Genomic DNA, 19,661 nt, shown 5'->3' on the forward strand with positions numbered 1-19,661 from the left:
TCAGTTGGTAAAGAATCTGCCTGCAATGCAGGAGAGCCCGGTTCGATTCCTGGGTTGGGAAGATCTGCTGGAGAAGGGATAGGCTACCCTCTCCAGCATTCTTGGGCTTCCCTTGTGGCTCAGCTGGTAAAGAATCTGCCTGCAATGCGGCAGACCTGGGTTTGATCCCTGGGTTGGGAAGATCCCATGGAGGAGGGCATGGCAACCCACTCCAGTACTCTGGCCTGGAGAATTCCATGGACCGTATAGTCCATGGGGTCGCAAAGAGTCGGACACGACTGAGCGACTTTCACTTTCTGGACCACAGCACACAGCCCAGGCCTGTCCGACCACTGAAAGCAGCCCCCGCCCCCAGAGTGTCCCCCTCCTTACCCGGATGGCACTGCCCTGCACTGAGAACACCTCTCCTTCCCACAGCCAAGCCGGATACGGGGAGAGCATGGGTGATTTGTTTTAGTTATGAGTTCAGGTGACTTTGACACCCATAACGTCAACCATGTGAAATTCTGCGGTTCAGTGTTATCTCGCACCTTCACAGCACCGTGCGACCACCACCTTTTTCTGGTTCCAAGCGGTTCCCGTCACCCCAGAGCAAACCCCAGCTCATTAAACAGCCACTCCCCTGCCGCCTCCCCCTGGTCCCTGCCAGTCACCAATCCACTTTCTAGCTCTGGGGGTTTACCTGCGCTGGACATCTCATCTAAGGGGAATCATACTGCGTGTGGCTTTCTGCATCTGGCGTTTTCCACTCGGCGCGTGGTATTTTCATGTGTAGCATGCCTTAGAACTCCACTCCTTCTCGTGGCTGAATAATGCTCCACGGGATGGAACATTATCCAGTAATCTTCCACGGGACCGCATTTTGCTCGCGCCTTCATCCGTCGTCCATTTGTTGATACATTTGGGCTGTTTCTGTCTTCGGTTGTTGCGAATAGCACTGCTACGAGTGTGTGTGTACGTGGCCTTATTTGAGCACCAGGTTTTCACTCTTTGGGGTGTACACCTAAAAGCCAAATTGCTGGATCACACAGTAGTTCTACATTTAACTCCTTGAGAACCTCCAAGCCATTTCCCACGGCAGCTGAACTGTTTGGCCTTCCCACCAGGAATGTGCGAGGGTTCCGACGTCTCCACATCCCCTCCAGCACTTACTTGTGTTTCCCACGAGGCCATCATAGAGGGTGTGGAGAGACTCCCCTGGCCTTGACTTAAGATCTGCATGTGGTGAGACCTTCCCTGCCCGCCTTTCCCAGGCGGACTCAGCAGGCCCACTCCGATTGTTTTCCTCAGACTCCAGTGCAGAGCAGGCCAGGACGCAGCCCGCCTCAGCACCAGCTTCTCGTGCAAAGGCCCTTTGCTCTCGACTCCTGTGACTTTTCCAATACTGATACCTGCACAGACATAGTTCAGTTCAGTTCAGTTGCTCAGTCGTGTCCAACTCTTGCGACCCCTTGGACTGCAGCACGCCAGGCCTCCCTGTCCATCACCAACTCCCAGAGTTCACTCAGACTCATCTCCATTGAGTCAGTGATGCCATCCAACCATCTCATCCTCTGTCTCCCCTCCTCCTTCAATCTTTCCCAGCATCAGGGTCTTTTCCAATGAGTCAGCTCTTCGCATCAGGTGGCCAAAGTATTGGAGTTTCACTTCAACATCAGTCCTTCCAATGAACACCTAGGACTGATCTCCTTTAGGATGGACTGGTTGGATCTCCTTGCAGTCCAAGGGACTCTCAAGAGTCTTCTCCAACACCACAGTTCAAAAGCATCAATTCTTTAGTGCTCACCTTTCTTTATAGTCCAACTCTCACATCCATACATGACCACTGGAAAAACCACAGCTCTGGCTAGACGTAGCACAGATGTAGTGGATCCACATAAACGGGGCCTTCCTTCTGCTGAGCTCTCTGCCTGGCTTTCTTTCCTCTTCGTTGCCTGGGGCAGGCCCTGCCCTGTGTCCTCTCAGACTCTTGTAGAATCCTCCTGTCAGCAGAGGAAGGTTCTCGACACCGCACTCTCCAGGGCAGGGAACTGAGGTGCAGCCAGGAGCCAGGCTCAAACCCGAGTTTTCATCTTCCCGCTGCAGGGGCCCTTGCTGTCTCCCGGGGGCGAGGGTTCCCTCCCCGAGCCCCCTGCCCTGGCCCCTCCTGTGCCCGTCCTCCACCTCCTCCATCCAGGCCTGCGAGAAGACCCAGCTGGAGTTCATGTCTGAGCAGTGTGCGCAGACGGACAGCGAGCCCCTGCGCCTCTCCCCAGGGGGCAGCACCGCCTTCTACCGCTGGGGGACCGCAGAGCAGTACAGCGAAGGTGGGCCCAGGTTGGGGGGCCAGGCCCAAGACCCTGGGCGGGGAGCGTCACTAGGGGAGGCCCGGCATCACTCTGATGCTGTTGCGAGCAGGCTCAGGCTCTGTGTCTCACCGAGCATCCCACCCGCCCCGGCTCAGCCCCTTGCCGGCAGGTCAGCCCTGACCTCTCCTCCCTGAGTCTCCATCTCCCGTCTGTCAAACGGAGATAGGAGGCGTAGCGTGATGCTGGAAAAGCACTCGGCTCACAAGTCAGCCCACTCATCACATGGTGATGTGATTACTGCCTCGGGAGGCGGGGCAGGTGGGAAGTAAAACCCGCGCCGACCCCAAATGCAAAGAGCCCAGTGAGATGGCGCTTGGGGGTCAGTGAGAGCCCACTTGGATCCAGCTTCGCAGAGTCTCTGTCCCCGGCTCCCTGCACCCTCCCTCCGGGCTCCTTGTCTTTTGCTTCTCCCCAGGGAACGCCCTGTGCAGACACGTGTGCCGGGCCGTCGGCGAGAGTTTCATGGTGCGGCGTGGGGACCGTTTCCTGGACGGCACGCGCTGTGTGCCGGGCGACCCTCAGGAGGACGGGGCCCTGAGGCTGTGCGTGTCAGGCAGCTGCAGGGTAGGCGTGTGTGCGCGGTGGAGTGCCCTTCTACCCTCTGTGGCCCCGAGGGTTCTCCCCAGAGAAGCCAGGCCATGAAGGGGCCTTCGAGGGGGTCAAGTCTGGGGGTGCAGCCCCCACGAAGCTGCAGCAGAGTCTGTGCTGGGTGATGCTGGGGAACAGGTCGAGCTTGGAGTCAAGAGCCTTGCCGTGACCTGGGGCAAGTCATGTAAGCTCACCTCCTACACCAGAAACGGCAGAAACAGCCAGTTTGGTTGTGCGAACCTCAAAGGCCAGCCCTGTCCGAAGACACCGCCGGGGCCTCACCTGCCACTCTCCTCTGCACAGACGTTTGGCTGTGATGGCAGGATGGACTCCGGACAGGTGCGGGACGTGTGCCAGGTGTGCGGCGGGGACAACAGCACGTGCCAGCCACAGAGCGGCTCCTTCACGGCCGGAAGGGCCAGAGGTAGGGCCTCCCTGGGGCGAAGGGCCCGGCTCCCCCCAGCCTCCAGGAGAGCGCGCCAGCCCAGAGCCCGGGTGCCCGCTGCCTAGGTGGTGGGGCTGCGTGCTGTCTTGGTCCTCGGCCCTCCCAGTGGGTCTCAGCCTCCCCAGGAGGCTCAGGTCGGTGATGAGGTGGCCCATCACTCACGGTTGCTCTCAGCACCTGTGACGCAGAAGAACACAGACGTGGGATGGCTGAGGTGGGCTGTTCTCGCCTCTCCTGCTGGAGGCATCTGAGCATGAGGGATGCTATGCTTGGAAAATCCTTGACTTTGATCTATTTATGTAAGAAGTCAGGTCTCTTGCAAAGTCGGTTGAGGAGCTAAGTCCCACCTCCCTCTGGCGCCAACACGTCCTCCCTCTGACTGTGACCTCAGCGACCTGAGACCACCTCTGCCGTGACCTGGGGCAAGTCATGTAAGCTCCTCTGCTTCCTCCTAGAGTACGTCACGTTCCTGACCGTCACCCCCAACCTCACCAGCATCTACATCATCAACCGCAGGCCTCTCTTCACACACCTGGGTGAGCTGGCCAGACCGAGAAGTCTGAGGGCACAGCCCCGAGGTGTCCTCCCTTCCGATGCCACCTGCAAGTTTGAGGGTCCCTCAAATGCCCTCAGTTGGGGGATTCACCAGGTGGACCCCCAGAACTCTGAGAGCTGTTAAACTCACGGTTACGGCTTATTACAAGGGGGCAGCCAAAGGAAGAGATGCTTAGGGTGGTGTCAGGGAGGGCTCTGTGTCCAGCCTCGAGAGCAACCACACATGCAGTGTGCTGCCAACCCCGGGAGCTCTCCTGAGCTCAGTGCCCGGGTGTCATGGGGACTTCCTTATGTCGATGAGGTTGAGGGACTGATTGATCGCTACCCGGACCATTCCGATCTCAGTCTCCAGCTTGGCTGAGGCTTGGTGACTCAAAGCCCCCACCCTAAATCACATATTTGACCTTTCACCCTAAACAAAGACGGATCAGGTCAGGCACAGGGCGCTGGTCAGACCCGTCTCTGGGGAATGCCGACCTCTCTACACCGTGGGTGCCCTTTGAATCTGGGTTGGGGTGCTCACCCTGAGGTCCTTGTGCCTGCCCTTGGTGAGGGAGCAGGTCCACAGTGCTCCCCGGGCTCCGGGAAGAGGCACAGAGTAACGGTGTGGGGAAGCCTCCGTCGGTCAGACACCCTGTGCGTGGGGCGCCAGGAAGGTCTGCTCCCGGGAGAGCGGGGGGCCCTGGGGCGGGCGTGGCAGGTGAAGCCCTGGACGGTGCATCCTGCCAGCACATTTGTCCCCTCTCCCTAACAGGGCCATCTGTGGGAGGGGGAGGTTCTGGCTCCCAGGGTGGGGGGCCCTGCAGTGCTGACGGCCCCTCGCCCACAGCGGTGAGGGTGCGTGGCCGCTACGTTGTGGCCGGAAACGGGAGCGCGTCTGCCAGCACCAGCTACCCCTCCCTCCTGGAGGACAACCGCGTGGAGTACAGGGTCACCCTGAGCGAGGACCGGCTGCCCCGCCGGGAGGAGATCCGCATCCGGGGCCCCACCCGGGACGACATGGAGATCCAGGTGACCACAGGGCCTCCGCCGGGGTCGGCCTGTCCATCAGCTCAGACCCACACCTGCTCCTTCAGCAGCCACTGCAGGGCTGGGGTCCCACTCAGAGCCCACCGGAGCCCCTGGAGTCCTGAGAGCGGCTCAGAGGGAGAGCCCTGCAGAGGGACCGGGGGCTTCCAGGAAGGGGCCTTGCGGCTGAGGCTGCGGGCAAGCAGGGCGGGGAGAGTCTTGGGGGACCAGGGCCTGCAGTGGAGAGGCGCTCAGGGGCGGGGAGCAAGGGGGCCCTCCGGTGAGGAGGCTGCTGGAGGCCTGGGCAGACCTTGAGGGGCCTTGCTGGCCGCGTGAGGGGTTTGAGCTCCCTCCTGGGGGCCTGGGGAGCTGCTGGGGGTCCCTGTGCAGGTGCAGTGGGGGTTGGGCTGTGTCAGACCCACCGACGGAGGCCGTGGGCCTCTAGACAGCTGGGGGGGCCGGGCCGACGCCCGGGTTAGAGGCCCCCGTGGGGTCTGTCGTCCCAACAGGAGGAGCAGAATCAGCCTAAGAAAGGGGAGCAGGGTGACACAGGGGTCAAGAGCCCGGTTAGGGGCTCAGCCCAGGGTTCAGCCCTGGCTCCACAGAAACTTGGGGCGGACGCTTAACCTTTCCAAGCCTCGGTTTCCCCCATCTGCGAAACGAAACTAAGCACGCCGAGATAAAGTGATTGTGAAGATTCGTCTATTTTTTCCCCAAAATCCTGCACAGTAGGGGCTTGGCCGAACGTCGGCACCCTCCACGCGCACGTGGATAGCAGTCCTACCTCCTGGGGTCACAGGCAGGCCGGGGAGTGGACGCGAGCGTGCGCCAGGCATTGTTGGCCGCAGGCCCCGCCCGGGGCAGCTCGGCGTGGGTGTGGGTCTTGCTGTCTGTCTGGGGTGGACGGAGCCCAGGCTGTGTCTGTGCGGGTCCTTCCCGCTGGGACCTGGCCTGCGAGCGGCCCGTGTGTGCTTTGCTGAGGAAGGTGCTTATGGGGCTGGACAGAAAGCAGTGGAGGGTGAAGTAGCCCCGGAGAACCTCTGGGGGTGGGCCGAGTGTCGACGGCCCCTGACTTGGTCTAGCAGCCCACCCCCTGCTCCCACAGCTGGGGAGACAGCGGGGCTCCCCCCAGAAGGCCAGGCCAGAGCGGGCCCCGGGGGAGCGGTTAACCCCTTCCCTGCCTCCCCATGTGGCCTGCCTAGCTCAGCCCCCTCCCCACCCCAGGAGCCTACTTCCAAACGCTGGCTGTCGAGCAGTTCTCTTGGCATCCTTTGCAGCGCGGATAGAAACACAGATTCCCAGGCCGCATTCAGGGCCTCTGACCTAGGACCTGCTGGTGACAGTGGGGGTGGTGTGTGTGCCGAGAACACGCGTGTTAGCAGAGGGCTGTGACGGGTGGGGGCAGGTGCTGGGACCAGGAGCCTCCTCCTGGCCTCTGCCCACCAGGCTGGCCCCTCCCGGGACCTAGGGACCTTTCTGCAGTACAGACAAGCCCAGCCTCCCTGGGACCCTCTTCCTTAACCCACTGTGTCCTCAGGGCCGAGCCCAGGCTGCCAGGCCCCCTCCAGAGCCCCAGATGCGGCCCGTCCCTGCCCTTCCCACGGCCTCACTCGTGCTGCAGAAGCCAGAGCTGTGGGCTTCTCACCCCGGGCTTGGCCTGGAAGGCCCCTTCCGTGGCCTCCTCCAGCTGTCCACCCTGCTCAGCCTCCTCGGGGCCCTTCTCTGTGCTCCCTGGCCCCCTGTGCACACCCGTCGCTGTGCCTGGCTGCAGCCCACCCTCCCCCAGCCACCATGAGCTCCCGGAGCCGGGGGCAGTGTCCTGGCTGCTACGTGTGGCTTGGGCTCCGCATCAGCGGTGGTTTGCTGAGTGAAAGAACGTAAGCGGGAGGAGGCCAGGGCGGGAGGCTTCCTGAAGGAGGCGGCCGTGACAGCCCCCGCTCTCCCGGCAGGTTTACAGGCGCTACAGTGAGGAGTACGGCAGCCCCGCCCGCCCCGACATCACCTTCATCTACTTCCAGCCGGAGCAGCGGCGGGCCTGGGCGTGGGTCCCGGTGCAGGGGCCCTGCTCCGTGAGCTGCGGGGCAGGTGGGGCCCAGGGCGGGGCTCGCCTGGAAGCCTGGCATGCCACCCGCCCCGTGGAGGTGGCCCAGCCCCCTGTTCCCCTCCAGGGCTGCGCCAGGTGACCTACAGGTGTCGGGACCAGTCCAGGAGCGAGTGGGTGGAGGCTGCCCACTGTGCAGGGAGCCAGCCCCCCGTGGCATGGTCAGAGACCTGCACCCCTGGGCCCTGCCCCCCGCAGTGAGTGCTGGCCGTGGCCCGCCTGGGGGTGGGGTGGCTCAGGGGCCCTCGCAGCACAGCTGGCAGGGTCTGGGCGAGTCCTTGATCGGCCCTGGCAGTGTCCCCAGGTGGCAGGTGAAGACACCGAGACTCGGGCAGACCCGAGTGGCTGGTCAGCCTGGTGTGACCTGCTGCCCCCGTCTATGGGTAGCTCGCTCCCTCTCTGAGCTCAGGCGCCCACTGCTCGGGGAGAGGACCGCCCTGCCTGCGAGAGTTGTGGTGTTGGCTTGGGGAGGGACCACAGCCCGGTGGGAGCACGATGCTAGGAGCAAGGTGGTCCGTGTTGAGTGCGGGGAGGGGGCAGCCAGCCGCTGGCGCTTTCAAACAGATGTCCTCAGGCTCAGGTGCGGCTCAGGGACACCTGGAGAGCGTCTAGGTCCCTGAAGGGACCCTGAGCCCTGCCCTGGCCAGGGAAGTGATCTGACGGGTCAGACGGATCTGTTCTGATGCCCTGTTCCTCTCCTCAGCTGGGAGGCTGGAGACTTCGGCCCCTGCAGCGCCTCGTGTGGGGGTGGCCTGCGGGAGCGAGAGGTGCGCTGCGTGGAGGCCCGGGGCGGCCTGCTGAGGACTGTTCCCCGCTCCCGGTGCAGAGCGCTGGCCCCGCAGCCGGCGGCCGTGGACACCTGCAATTCCCAGCCCTGCCCCCAGAGGTGAGCACGGGGTGGGCAGGGCCCCCCAAGGCCAGATCCGGGCAGAGCCTCCCTGGCGGGGCTCGTCCCTGCACTGAGCCCTTCCCTTTTGGGGTGTCCCCTCTTCCCGAGGCCTCTGGCCAGCCCCTGCCACCCTCCCACCCAGGAGGCCCTGGACTGGCCAGTCCCCTCTCTTTGAACTTTTTTTCGAACTCGTGAGGACAGAGCAAACCCACAGATGTCCAGCCACAGACGTCACTCTGTCACTGCTGTTGTCCACCCTGCGGCGTTCCAGCTGACAGAGACTCATCAGTCTGATTTGCCGCTAGCCGTCTGGGGCACCCAAGCCAGTCCCCTCCCTCTCTGGGTCCCAGATTTGTCACCTGGGCAGCGGGGAGGGGGGTGGCCTGGGCGCTGGTGGTCCGCGGGTGGCCCTGGGCACCCTCCCTGTCCCCCGCATGCCGTGTGACCATGGCAGACACAGCAGTCACTGCTCTCTCCTGCTGAGGGCTGAGCCTGCCCTGGGATCCTCTCCACACAGCACTCCAGGCCGCCTCTAGCTCTCAGGGCCGGCGTAGGAGGCGCATTTGCTGCCCCTGAGCTGGCGAGCTGCCTGCATCTGGCACGTGCCTCCCAGCACCGCTGGGTCTAGGTTGCGCGGAGCCACGCTCTTCTCTGGTTGGGGACCCGCCTTTGCCTCTGGAAGGCGGGAGCGTCAGGGCTAGTCTCTGCACCCTGGGTGCCAAGTGGAGGCCCGCAGCTGTTCAGCCAGGCTTCAGGGAAAGGCTCCTGGCCTTGCCTCTTTGTGGGGGACCCTCTGTGGGCTCTTGGAGACTGGGGAGCAGGTTCACCGCCTCTCTATGCCAGGACCTGGATTGCACGACCGCCCGAAGGCAGAGGCAGAGCCTGACGGCTGTCGTGTCCTGTCCTCAGGGAAACAGACGCGTGCTCGTCGGCCTGTGGCGCAGACCCGGCCGTGCAGAACACGACGTGTGTGCCGGGGTCAGATGGCACGGGGCTGTTGGTGACTGCTGGGCCCTGCTCTGCAGACGAGAAGCCGCCTGCCCCGGAGCCCTGTGTCGAGGCGACATGTCCTCCCGGCTGGGACCAGGTGAGCATCCTGGGAGAAGGGGGAGCTCTGGTTACACTGGCCTCCTGGCCAGAGCTGGAAGACCTCCCTCGTGCAGGGCTGCTGTCCCCGGGAGGCCCCTGGGCAGAGGGCAGACTTCGATGCAGAGCTCAGGGTGCTGGGACGCCCCCTCCCCACTGGCGAGCAGCCTGAAGCGTCCAGAGCCTGATAAGATGGTGGCACTTTGCTGCCAGGCTCCCACCGGCGTCCATGGGCTCAAGCTGGGAGGCGTTGCTTTCAGACAAGCATGCCAGCCCATGCCCCCGACTTCCCTGGGCTGTGGCAGTGGGGAGGGGACTTCAGGGCCAGGCGTGCCTGCTGATCTGGCTCCCAAGGCCCAGCACCGCCTGCCCCACGGTGACTGCTCAGGCTGGTGTAGAGGCCAGTGTGGGGCATGAAGTCACTGCCGGAGCCAGGAAGCCAGCTTCCCGGGAAAGCAGCCGTGGGTGGGTGGCCTTTGGGTACTGGTGACCACTTCCTTTCTCTCCTGAAGGGGTGTGCTGGGTGGGAGTGGAGGGCCAGGTGCCCGGGGGTCTGGAGGTGGGAGGCCCAGACCCACCAGCTCGGTGCCTGGCCCCTGCAGCTGGACGTCCGGCCCCCGGGGCGGGAGGCTGCGTCCCCAGCGGGCGGCCCCGGGCTGGAGGCACTTGCCGCGCACGTGTGGACACCCCTGGCGGGGCCCTGCTCTGTCTCCTGTGGTCAAGGTGAGGCCCTGGTGCTCCTGAGGGTCGGCTAACTCGAGAGTAGCGTTTGAGGTGGCATACACAAGGACATGACGTTATAAGCAAGGAGACTGGGGCCAGCCAAGCACAGCAACCATGCGAACGTGCTTGTTGATTGGCTGGAAGGTAGGAAGTGACCATAAAACCCAGCCGTGCTGGGACCCAGGAGCGTATTCTTCAGGTCTAAGGAAGGCCCCAAACTTAGCTCTGAGCTTTCTGGTGGCCAATCCAGAGAAGCAAAAATTAATGTTAAGATACAGAGTGTTTTAAACTAAAAACCCTGGGAATTCCCTGGTGGGCCATTGGGTAGGACTCACTGCTGTGGCCCAAGTTCAACCCCTGGTCAGGGAACTAAGATCCTGCAAGCTGCGAGGCAAGGCTGAAAATATCTAACTAACCTAAAACCCTAATCACTTGCTCAGCTAAACCCCAGCGTACTTAGAATTGAGGCCAGAGATTTCTTTTGTGGATACTCCTAAAGGAGAGATTCAAGGACACGGCCCTAATAACATCTTGGCGGTAGACACAGTAAGGGGTTTTAACGTAGCAACTCTTACAATGTCCCTCAATAAAAAGATCAGCCACCATTTCTGAGTGCCTACTATGTGCCAAGCACTTTCTGTGTGTGCGTGCATGCTCATTCGCTCCGTCATGTCCAACCCTTTGTGACCCCATGGACTGTAGCCCACCAGGCTCCTCTGTCCATGGAATTTCCCAGGTTAAGAATCCTGGAGTGGGTTAGCATTTCCTTCTCCCTGGGATCTTCCTGACCCAGGGAACGAACCCGTGTCTCTTGTGACTCCTGCATTGGCAGGCAGATTCTTTACCACTGAGCCACCTGGGAAGCCCATCAAGCACTGTCTAGTCTCCTGGAAAAATCTTGATAAATATCCCTCCACATCAGGCACCATTAGATGAAAAAACTGAGCCTCAGAGAGGTTAAGTCACTTGTCCAAGGTCACACAGCTGGTAGGTGGCAGAAAGTGAAAGTCGCTCAGTCGTGTCTGACTCTTTGCGACCCCATGGACTATACAGTCCATGGAATTCTCTAGGCAGAATACTGGAGTGGGTAGCCTTTCCCTTCTCCAGGGGACCTTCCCAACCCAGGGATAGAACCCCGGTCTCCCGCATCGCAGGCGGATTCTTTACCAGCTGAACCACGAGGGAAGCCCAAGAACACTGGAGTGGGTAGCCTATCCCTTCTCCAGGGGATCTTCCCAACTCAGGGATAGAACCGGGGTCTCCTGCATTGCAGGCAGATTCTTTACCAACTGAGCTCTGAGGGAAGCCGGGACTCAAATCCAGGGAGGCCTCATCTGCTAGAGCTGTCCAGAGACTGGGGCTCCCATGGTCCTCGCTGACCCCCTTCTCGGGGTGCGGGGTTCCTCCTTCCTCCCCGCAGGCCTGGTGGAACTGCGTTTTGTGTGCATGGACACTGCCCTCAGGACACCCGTCCGGGAAGAGCTGTGTGACCTGGCAAGCAAGCCCGGGAGCCGGCGGGAGGCCTGCCAGGCTGCCCCGTGCCCGGCCAGGTGAGTCTGAGGGAGGGAGGCCGTGCAGAGCTGCAGCAGTCTGGGTGCCCCCGGGAGGAAGGCGCTCCACCCTGGCTGCGGCTCCCTACGGAACACTGGCCTTCCCTCCCTGCAGGTGGGAGACCCGAGCCTTGGCACCGTGCCCGGTGACCTGTGGAGGCGGGCAGGTGCCACTGGCTGTTCGCTGTGTGAGGATGGACCAAGGCCGCCTCGTCTCCCTGCCTCACTCCAAGTGCTGGCCCATGCCCCGGCCTAGGACCCTGGAGGACTGCAGCCTGGAGCCCTGCCCTGCCAGGTGGGCCCCTCCCTAAGGAGGCAGGTGGTCCTAGGCGAGCATCCTTGCAGGGTGGCATCATCACCTCCCATTAGCTCCTAAGTCTTGGCATCCTCACCCGCAGGAGTGGGTCATACTGGTGCACAGAAGACTGGGGGGTAGGGCGTTTATCACACAGGGTTTGGAATGCTGTGGGCACATGCGGTTGGTGGCTCATTTTTCATCAGTTGCTCTTTACTGGGCACCTACTGTGCCCAGCTGCTGTGCTGTCACAAGGGGACCCTACCGCTAATAAGACAGAGGCATCCCCGTCTCATGGAGCAGACGCTGGGGGCTGGGGGGGGACGCATGACAAAGAAGATTGATGTATGTGTGTATATGTATAATTTGATGGACGGTGTTGGTGTGATGTGGAAACACAGCGGGAAAGAAGGTTGGGAGTCCTGGGGGAGCGGGCCCGGGTGACGATGGGTGTGGGATTCCTGTTGGAGACCGATGTCTCTGCAGGGCCCCTTGGGTGCCCTGCCCCTTCCCCCATTGCTTTTCTGGACACGTCAGCCTTCAACTTCCCCTTCTGCAAAGTGGGGTCTTCTGAATGTTCTCTGTCCACTGCGCTGAGCCTCCCAGGGGAGACGTAAAAGTGACTCCCCGGAAAGAGAACCTTTTCCAGGCCCTTTCCGGTCTGGGGTGGACGTGAGGGGAAGCCGGGTCCCCCGGGGCGCCCCCTGACTCCCGTTTGCCCCAGGTGGCGGTACAAGCTGGCCGCTTGCAGCCTGAGCTGTGGGGGAGGGGTGGCGCAGAGGATCCTGTACTGTGCCCGGGCCCACGGTGAGGACACGGACGAGGAGATCCTGCCGGACACCCAGTGCCAGGGGCTGCCCCGCCCGGAGCAACAGGAGGCCTGCAGCCCGGAGCCCTGCCCGCCCAGGTCAGCAGCCCCAGCGTGGGCAGTAGGCAGCCTGAGTGCCTGGCGTGTGCTGATGTGGGGCTGGGCCCATGGGGGTAACAGGGCGTCGTGGGGGCAACGGAAACAGGACCCCCACCTTCCTCCTGGCAGGCTGCACCTGGTGCCATTCTGGCAAACTCAGTCGCTGTCAGCTCTAATGGGGGTGGGCTGGGGGCTTCCCAGTGGAGGAGGCAGCATCTGAGCGGGGCCCGAGGGCAGTCCACCTGGGGCTCAGCACTGCTGAAGCCACGGGGACAGCGCAGGTCCTGCCAGGGGGGTCCAGAGATGGATGGGAGCCCAATGGGGAAGCTCCCAGTGCTCCTGCGGCTTCCTCTTTGTATTTTGCACTTTAAATAACACAGTGCTCCTCTGTGTCACTCAAACATCCAGAAAAGAGTGTAAGTCACCCACATCCTACCGCCAGGCTTCACAGATGCTTCTGTATCTCTGTTTCCTCTGTCTCCTTCATTTTAAAGAAGTACGCCACCACAGGATGACTTCACTTACATTGAAACCTTTAAACTCATCTGTGATTTATTTGGGGGTCTGTTGCAAAGTAGGGGGCTTCCAGGGGGTGCTAGTGGTAAAGAGCCCGCCTGCCAATGCAGAAGACATAAGAGACTCAGGTTCGACCCCTGGGCTGGGAAGATCTCCTGGAGGAGGGCATGGCAACCCATTCCAGTATTCTTACCTGGAGAATCCCATGGACAGAGGAACTTGGAGGGCGACAGTCTATAGGGTCACAAAGAGTCGGACACGACTGAAGCAACTCAGCACGCGTGCAAAGTAGGGGAGCAAGCTGTTTCTCCACATCACCAGCTCGCGGCAGCACTGGCTGCACCCCCCGCCCCTGCCACGCGCCCCCTGTATTGCACCTCACTTCTCCTGTGTGTCGGATCTGTGTGGGGCCTCCTACCAGGCTCTATTGGCTTATTCCCCCACCTACCGCCACCCCCAAGTCAAACTGTTTTAATCGCTGTAACTTTATGATCCATTTGCTATCCACACCCGTGTCCCTTGATTTCCTTGCTCACGCTAAAACGTGCACTCCATTTATTTTTGCGCATCATATTTGAGATGATCTGGGATTTTTCAAATGGGCATTTCGTGCACACAGGAGCTCTGCTTACCCCTGGAATGTCCCTGTGGCCACCCTGGCCTCCCTTGATGTTCTGGAACATTCCAGGGGATGCTTGTGCGCCTGCCTTCCCGCTGCTCTCGTATGTGTCTCCTCAGAAATCCCTCCCCAGGCTCTGCTCAAAGTGCCATCACAGGGGTGCAGGGGGTCCCCCCGGGACACCGTTACAACACGGGTGGGCGGGGGGCGTGCTGCTGCTGGCATATGGTGGGTGGAGGCCGGGGGTGCCCCTAAACACACCCTCCACCGTTCAGATGGCCCCGCGACAAAGACCCATCCGGCCCCAAGTGGCACGAGGCAGAGACCTGTGTGTGCTCCGAGGTGCGTGGGGAGGACTTGGTCTGGTTCCCGGCCGTATCTTGGCATCTAGAACAGCACCAAGCCCACAGAAGGCATGCAATCGGGAGGCGGCATCTCGGGTCTCAGGGCCGGGGCAGCCTAGTGTGATGATAAGGACTCCAGGCCCCAGGGCAGCCTGCCTGGCTTCAGCCTCGGCTCTGAAATGCACCAGTCATCATCATTTGCTGAAAGATGATAAACCACAATGGTCAGGAGTGAATGATGGGGACGGAGATCAGCTGTCCATCATCCCAGGGCACCGCTGCCCCGGCCCTGTTCTTGACCCAGCCAGCAGCTGGTGCCACGGGTGTTCTGTGACAAAGGGGACGGAAGGGGGGACCTTCTTAAGGAAACAGAGCTCTCTTTCCTGCAGAGCCTCCCCCATGCCACTCAGCCCGGTGATCAGCCAGGAGGGGCCCAGGGGCTGTGCTGCTGGAAGCCCCCAGGGGCCTCGGAACTGGTCCTGGCTGGCCGTCCGAGAAGCCCCCCTGGGCAGTGCCACCTCTGGGGGAGCCGAACCCCTCTCTGGGGTCTTCTCTTGCTGCAGGTGGAAAGTCACGTCCCTCGGCCCGTGCTCGGCCAGCTGTGGGCTAGGCACAGCCACACGCTCGCTGGCCTGTGTGCGGCTGGACCACGGCCAGGACACAGAGGTGGACGGGGCAGCCTGCGCAGGTCTTGTGCAGCCACAGGCCAGCATCCCTTGCATCGTCGCTGACTGTGCCTACCGGTGGCACGTTAGCGCCTGGACACAGGTAAGCGCTGCAGCTGGGGCCGGCCGGCCAGTGTGTCAGCCGAGGGTCCTCACGCATGGGGACGTGGGCAGGGGGTCGTGATCCCCTGAAAGGAGGGGGAGAGCCAGGCCTGTTAGGGCACCCAGGGACGGAAGACCTAGAGGTGTCAGGGGACAGGTAGGCCTTCAGAGGCCCCAAGGTCTGGAGACGCCCGAAGATGAAGGGCTGATAACTCCGGAAGGTGAGCAGCTGCCATCCCACGCCCAGCACCTTGCAAGGCCCTGGAGAGATGAAGGTAGACAGGGCTGGGTCCCTCCCCCTGGAGGGGCTCGCTCACAGCATGGAGGGAAGAAGAGGCGGAGCACATGGCCGCCAGCGTCAGGAGGAGCCTGGGCATCCGGGGTGGAGAGATGATCGCTTGGAAGGGGCGGTGCGGGGCGGGAAGGCAGGGCGGACACTGCACTGAGTGAGTGACGGAGGGCGGAAGGAGGAAGCCACAGGTCCTCACTCTGCGGCCTGGAGGCAGCGAGGCCTGGAGGGCCACAGTGAGAGACCCGGGTTTGAATCCATGCTCCTCCTCCCTCTGTGACCCTTGAAGGGTGACTTCTCTGAGCCTCAGTCTTCTCATCTGGAGAATGGGCACGTATGCTCGCCTCCTGCGTTGGGCAGAGATTATATCAGATCCTGCCTGGCCACTGGTCAACCACTGTGCTTGTCTTGCCCTGGCAGGGTCAGCCTCACTCTGTCCCTCTTCCCTGGCAGTGCTCCGTCTCCTGTGGGGAGGGCATCCAGCATCGGCACGATGCCTGCCTAGGACCTGGGGCCCAGGTGCCTGTGCCCGCCGACTTCTGCCAACACCTGCCCAAGCCAGTGACCGTGCGGGGCTGCCAGGCTGGGCCCTGCGTGGGGCAGGGGATGGCCAGCCCGGCGCCCCGTGAGGAAGCCACTGCTCCAGGCCAGACCACAGCTGCCACAGCTGCGTCCCTGGAGTGGCCCCAGCCCCACACCCGCCTCCTCTCCCCAGCTCAAGGACGCCTGCCCGGGCCCCAGGAAAGCCCAGTGGAGACCAGTTAGTTTCATTCCTTCTTTCTGTGCGGGGGGGCTGCAGGAGGGGGGGCAAAGGCATCTTCACCGGGGAGAGTAAGACCGAGCTCCTCATGGGGACCTCCCAGAGAAGGGGGTGGACCTGTGACTGCAGCACTCTGGACACTGGGCTGAGCACGGCTGAACTGGAGGGGTGGGCTTGGGAGGCTGGGCCCTCTGCCTCACTGGGAAAGTGCAAGCTCACTTTTACTACCATCGGGGAGAAGAACCCGAAGGTTGAGAAGAGTCAGAAGCCCTGCCCGTGTGACCCACTGGCGCATCAGGCGTGGCTCTATGCCTGGGGTGGTGATGCGCTGACCCACGCAGTGCCCTGCTCACCCGAGAAGGCTTCTGGTGGGGCCTGGGAGGACATGAGCCACCCCAGCTCCCAGGCTCCTCCCCTGGCCCTGCCCCTCGGGGGACGCGCCACCTGGGAGTGCTGCTCACCCGCCGTCCTGCTGCTTGCTTGCTAGGTGTCTGTGGCCGGCAGCACCTTGGGCCAACGGGAATCATCGACATGCGAGGCACGGCGCGGCCAGACTGTGCGGTGGCCATCGGGCGGCCCCTGGGTGAAGTGGTGACTCTCCGGTTTCTGGAGGGTTCTCTCAACTGCAGTGCTGGTATGTCTGGGGCCACGGGAGCAGCTGTTGCCAGTCCCAGGGTCTGGGGGTGCCAGTGAGGGTAACTCGAGGGTGCCCCATGCCTGGGAGCATGCTCCAAGTGCCTCCCCATGTGTAATCACTACAGCCAGCTGAGGACTGGGGTGTGGCTGTCCCCATTTCACAGATGAGGAAACTGAGGCTAGAAGAGATTAATTTACACATGGAGTTCCTTAGTGTTGCATGGCCAGTAAGTGGGAGCATCGGGACCTGAATTCAGCTGAGTCTGCCCCAGGCCACTGGGCTGCCGCTGGACTGGGGGTGCTGGGTCCTCACTGCACTGCCCCTTCCCAGGGGAGATGCTGCTGCTTTGGGGCAGGCTCGTGTGGAGGAAGATGTGCGGGAAGCCGGCCGGCATGGTTTTCAGCTCCCAAGCCAACACGCTGCTGGTGAGGCAGCGTCTTGTGCGGCCCGGAGGCGGAGTGCTGCTGCGGTATTCAAGCCAGCCTGCCCTGGGAGCCTTCCACCGAGGTACGGCGAGGCAGTGGAGCCTCCCCACCCGCCCAGAACCTGCCAGCGGGGCCAGTGCTGATGGGCTGGCGGGCCAGGCAGACAGAGGACTGAGCCATTGCTGTTCAGTTGCTCCGTTGTGCCCCACTCTCTGAGACCCCAGGGGCTGCAGCACACCAGGCTTCCTCGTGCTTCACTGTTTCCCTGAGTGCGCTCATAACCCATGTCCACTGAGTCAGTGCTGCCATCCAACCATCCATCCTCTGTCACCCCCTTCTCCTCCTGCCCTCAATCTTTCCCAGCATCAGGGTCTTTTCCAGTGAGTCTGCTCTTCGCATCAGGTGGCCAGAGTATTGGAGCTTCAGCTTCAGTATCAGTCCTTCCAATGAATATTCAGGGTTGATTTCCTTCAGGATTCACTGGTTTGATCTCCTTGCAGTTCAAGGGACTCTCAAGAGTCTTCTCCAACACCACAGTTCAAAAGCATCAATTCTTCGGTGCTCAGCTTTCTTTGTGGTCCAACTCTCACATCTGTACATGACCACTGGAAAAACCGTAGCTTTGAGCAGACGGACCTTTGTCGGCAAAGTAATGAGCTGACTGCGAATGAAATGCATGGCCTTCCTGGACCCCCTGACACCCCACCCCTGCGCGTGTGGCCAGGATGGGGTCCCGAGCTGTGTGGCCTCCCTTCCTCTTGGGGCCCCATGGCACAAGGGCGCACACCCTCCCTCAGGCCACCATGGCCCCACACCCTGGCCTGGCACTCAGGTCCTTCAGGATCCTTTAAGGGCCTTCTGCAAGCTGCCTTGCCCAGCCCCCCTGAGTGCACTGTCCTCTTGGCTCATCCTCTGCAGAGCAGGGTGTGTGTGCACACGCACCTCATGTGCAGGACAGTGGCCGGGAGCCCTGCAAGCCTGGGGCCCCAGCAGACCCGTGGATAGCCCTCTGGTTTGCTTTGGGGGTCTTGCCCTCTTTCTGCATCCCAAGCTGCTGGAAGGTGGCTTCCCCCGGGGTTCCAGGCACTTCTGGGCCCCCCAGACCTCAGGTGGGAAGTGGGATCCTGGGACCCTTCTTCCTTGGCCCCTCAGCATGGAGCACAGGCCCTGGCTGCTGGCCTGGTCATCGCTCCTCACTTCCCAGGCTCCCCACGCACAGGCACCTACCTCGGGGGAGACTCAGGAGGGCTGCCCCCGGGCCGGGTTTGGTGTGAAGCTCTTTTGCACGTGTGGCTTCCCTGAGGTATCTTAAAAAGTCTGCCCTGCCCAGTGTGTGCTGCTATTCCCTTCACTTTACAGAAGGAACTGCAGCCCGGAGCATTTAAAGCCTTCATTAGGGTCACCCAGCCAGGAAGTGGTAGAGGTGGGGTTCAGTGGGGACTTCTGCCAGGGGGCCCTGATCCTGACCGTGGTGCCGCACCGACCCCCACTGCTGCCTGGCCGTAAGCTGTCCTGGCCTCTGGCAGGAGCAACCATCCCTGGGGCATCCTCTGTGTGTGAGATGGTCCTCTCCCAGTTTGTCCACCTGCTCTCCCCTGCAGGATGTGACATGCAGCTCTTCGGACCCCGGGGCGAAATCTCGAGCCCATCGATGAGTCCAGATGGGAGGAACGTGGGGGGCTGTCGCATCTTCATCGACGTGGCCCCGTGGGCCCGGATTGCCATCCATGCCCTGACCGTGGACAGCGGCACCAGAGCCGAGGGAACTGATGCCAGTTACATCTTGGTGAGGCTGCTGGGATGGGGACAGGAAGGGCTGACTTCTGCTATCATTCTGGACAGCCGTCCCTGGGGACAGGGGGCAGGGACTGGACTGGGCCACTGAGTCTACTTCAGACCAAAATCCTCAAAATCAATGAATGAATGGGAGATAAGTTTCTTCCATTTATTCACCAACAAATGTTTCTTGAGCTCCCTACAAGAATGAAATACAGAACTGGCTGATGTAGGCAGCCGGTTCACCCAGGACTGAAGCATAATTTTAGCACATCAGATAATTTTACTGGAAGAGTAGGCCAAGCCCTCCCTCGATGAGCTTTGGTGTGTTCTGGGCGAACTGGCCTCTGTAAGGTATCAGCTCCCTGCAGGAGGCTGTCTGGCCTCTGTACAAATCTGGGCTCAGATCCCAGCTCTGGCATTCTGGCTGTGTGTCCTTGAGGAAGGAGTGCAGCTTCTCTGAGCCTCAGTTGCTCAGGTAGAATAACAGCGTCTTTGTGATGGGCTGTTGTGTGACCTGGGTGTACGATACTTTACACATAAAATGCTTATGCTAATTATTATTTGTGGTCGGTCCTTTGGGCTGCCTCTTTTCTCCCAGATCCGGGACATCCACAGCCTGAGGACAACAGCATTTCGTGGGCAGAAGACGCTCTACTGGGAGTCAGAGGGCAGCCAGGCAGAGATGGAGTTTAGCCAGGGCTTCCTGGAAGCACACGCCAGCCTTCGGGGCCAGTACTGGACCCTCCACACGAGAGCTGGTTAGCCAGCCGATCCCCTGCCTCAGCTTCCTCTCCAAGCGCATCCTTAAGCTGCCCAGTGGACACAGTGGAATGCCTCCTCCCAGTCCCGGTAGGGAAAGGAAGGTGCCTGACATTTATGAACACCTGGCAGGTGTCCGTCCAGCCCCGGTGAGCTGACTCTGGTGTCTGAGTGCCTCCTCCAACAGACAGAACACTAGAGGGTGGGAGGCGGGACTCTCCCAGCCCTCGGATACCAATAAATGGAGCGTTCCGGCTGAGTGGCGTTTTCT

At 61.6% G+C, this 19,661-nt stretch overlaps 1 protein-coding gene across 1 annotated transcript in view; it reads left to right on the top strand.

The window, feature by feature from the left end:
- ADAMTS13 (ADAM metallopeptidase with thrombospondin type 1 motif 13) overlaps window positions 1-19,649 on the top strand; it is a 33,543-nt gene extending 13,894 nt beyond the window's left edge. Inside the window, exons 12-30 of the mRNA XM_024999654.2 lie at window positions 2,177-2,306; window positions 2,764-2,912; window positions 3,240-3,360; window positions 3,837-3,917; window positions 4,766-4,947; window positions 6,894-7,029; window positions 7,113-7,242; window positions 7,749-7,931; window positions 8,844-9,021; window positions 9,623-9,743; window positions 11,164-11,293; window positions 11,409-11,588; window positions 12,313-12,495; window positions 14,538-14,742; window positions 15,484-15,790; window positions 16,278-16,424; window positions 16,758-16,934; window positions 18,454-18,638; window positions 19,230-19,649. Coding sequence (XP_024855422.1) covers window positions 2,177-2,306; window positions 2,764-2,912; window positions 3,240-3,360; window positions 3,837-3,917; window positions 4,766-4,947; window positions 6,894-7,029; window positions 7,113-7,242; window positions 7,749-7,931; window positions 8,844-9,021; window positions 9,623-9,743; window positions 11,164-11,293; window positions 11,409-11,588; window positions 12,313-12,495; window positions 14,538-14,742; window positions 15,484-15,790; window positions 16,278-16,424; window positions 16,758-16,934; window positions 18,454-18,638; window positions 19,230-19,394 — 3,090 coding nt within the window. The 3' untranslated portion in view covers window positions 19,395-19,649. The remainder of the gene's footprint in view (window positions 1-2,176; window positions 2,307-2,763; window positions 2,913-3,239; window positions 3,361-3,836; window positions 3,918-4,765; window positions 4,948-6,893; window positions 7,030-7,112; window positions 7,243-7,748; window positions 7,932-8,843; window positions 9,022-9,622; window positions 9,744-11,163; window positions 11,294-11,408; window positions 11,589-12,312; window positions 12,496-14,537; window positions 14,743-15,483; window positions 15,791-16,277; window positions 16,425-16,757; window positions 16,935-18,453; window positions 18,639-19,229) is intronic.
- Window positions 19,650-19,661: the final 12 nt, after the last annotated feature.

Source organism: Bos taurus, chromosome 11 (genome assembly GCF_002263795.3).
Source record: "Bos taurus isolate L1 Dominette 01449 registration number 42190680 breed Hereford chromosome 11, ARS-UCD2.0, whole genome shotgun sequence".
Lineage (NCBI taxonomy): Eukaryota > Metazoa > Chordata > Mammalia > Artiodactyla > Bovidae > Bos > Bos taurus.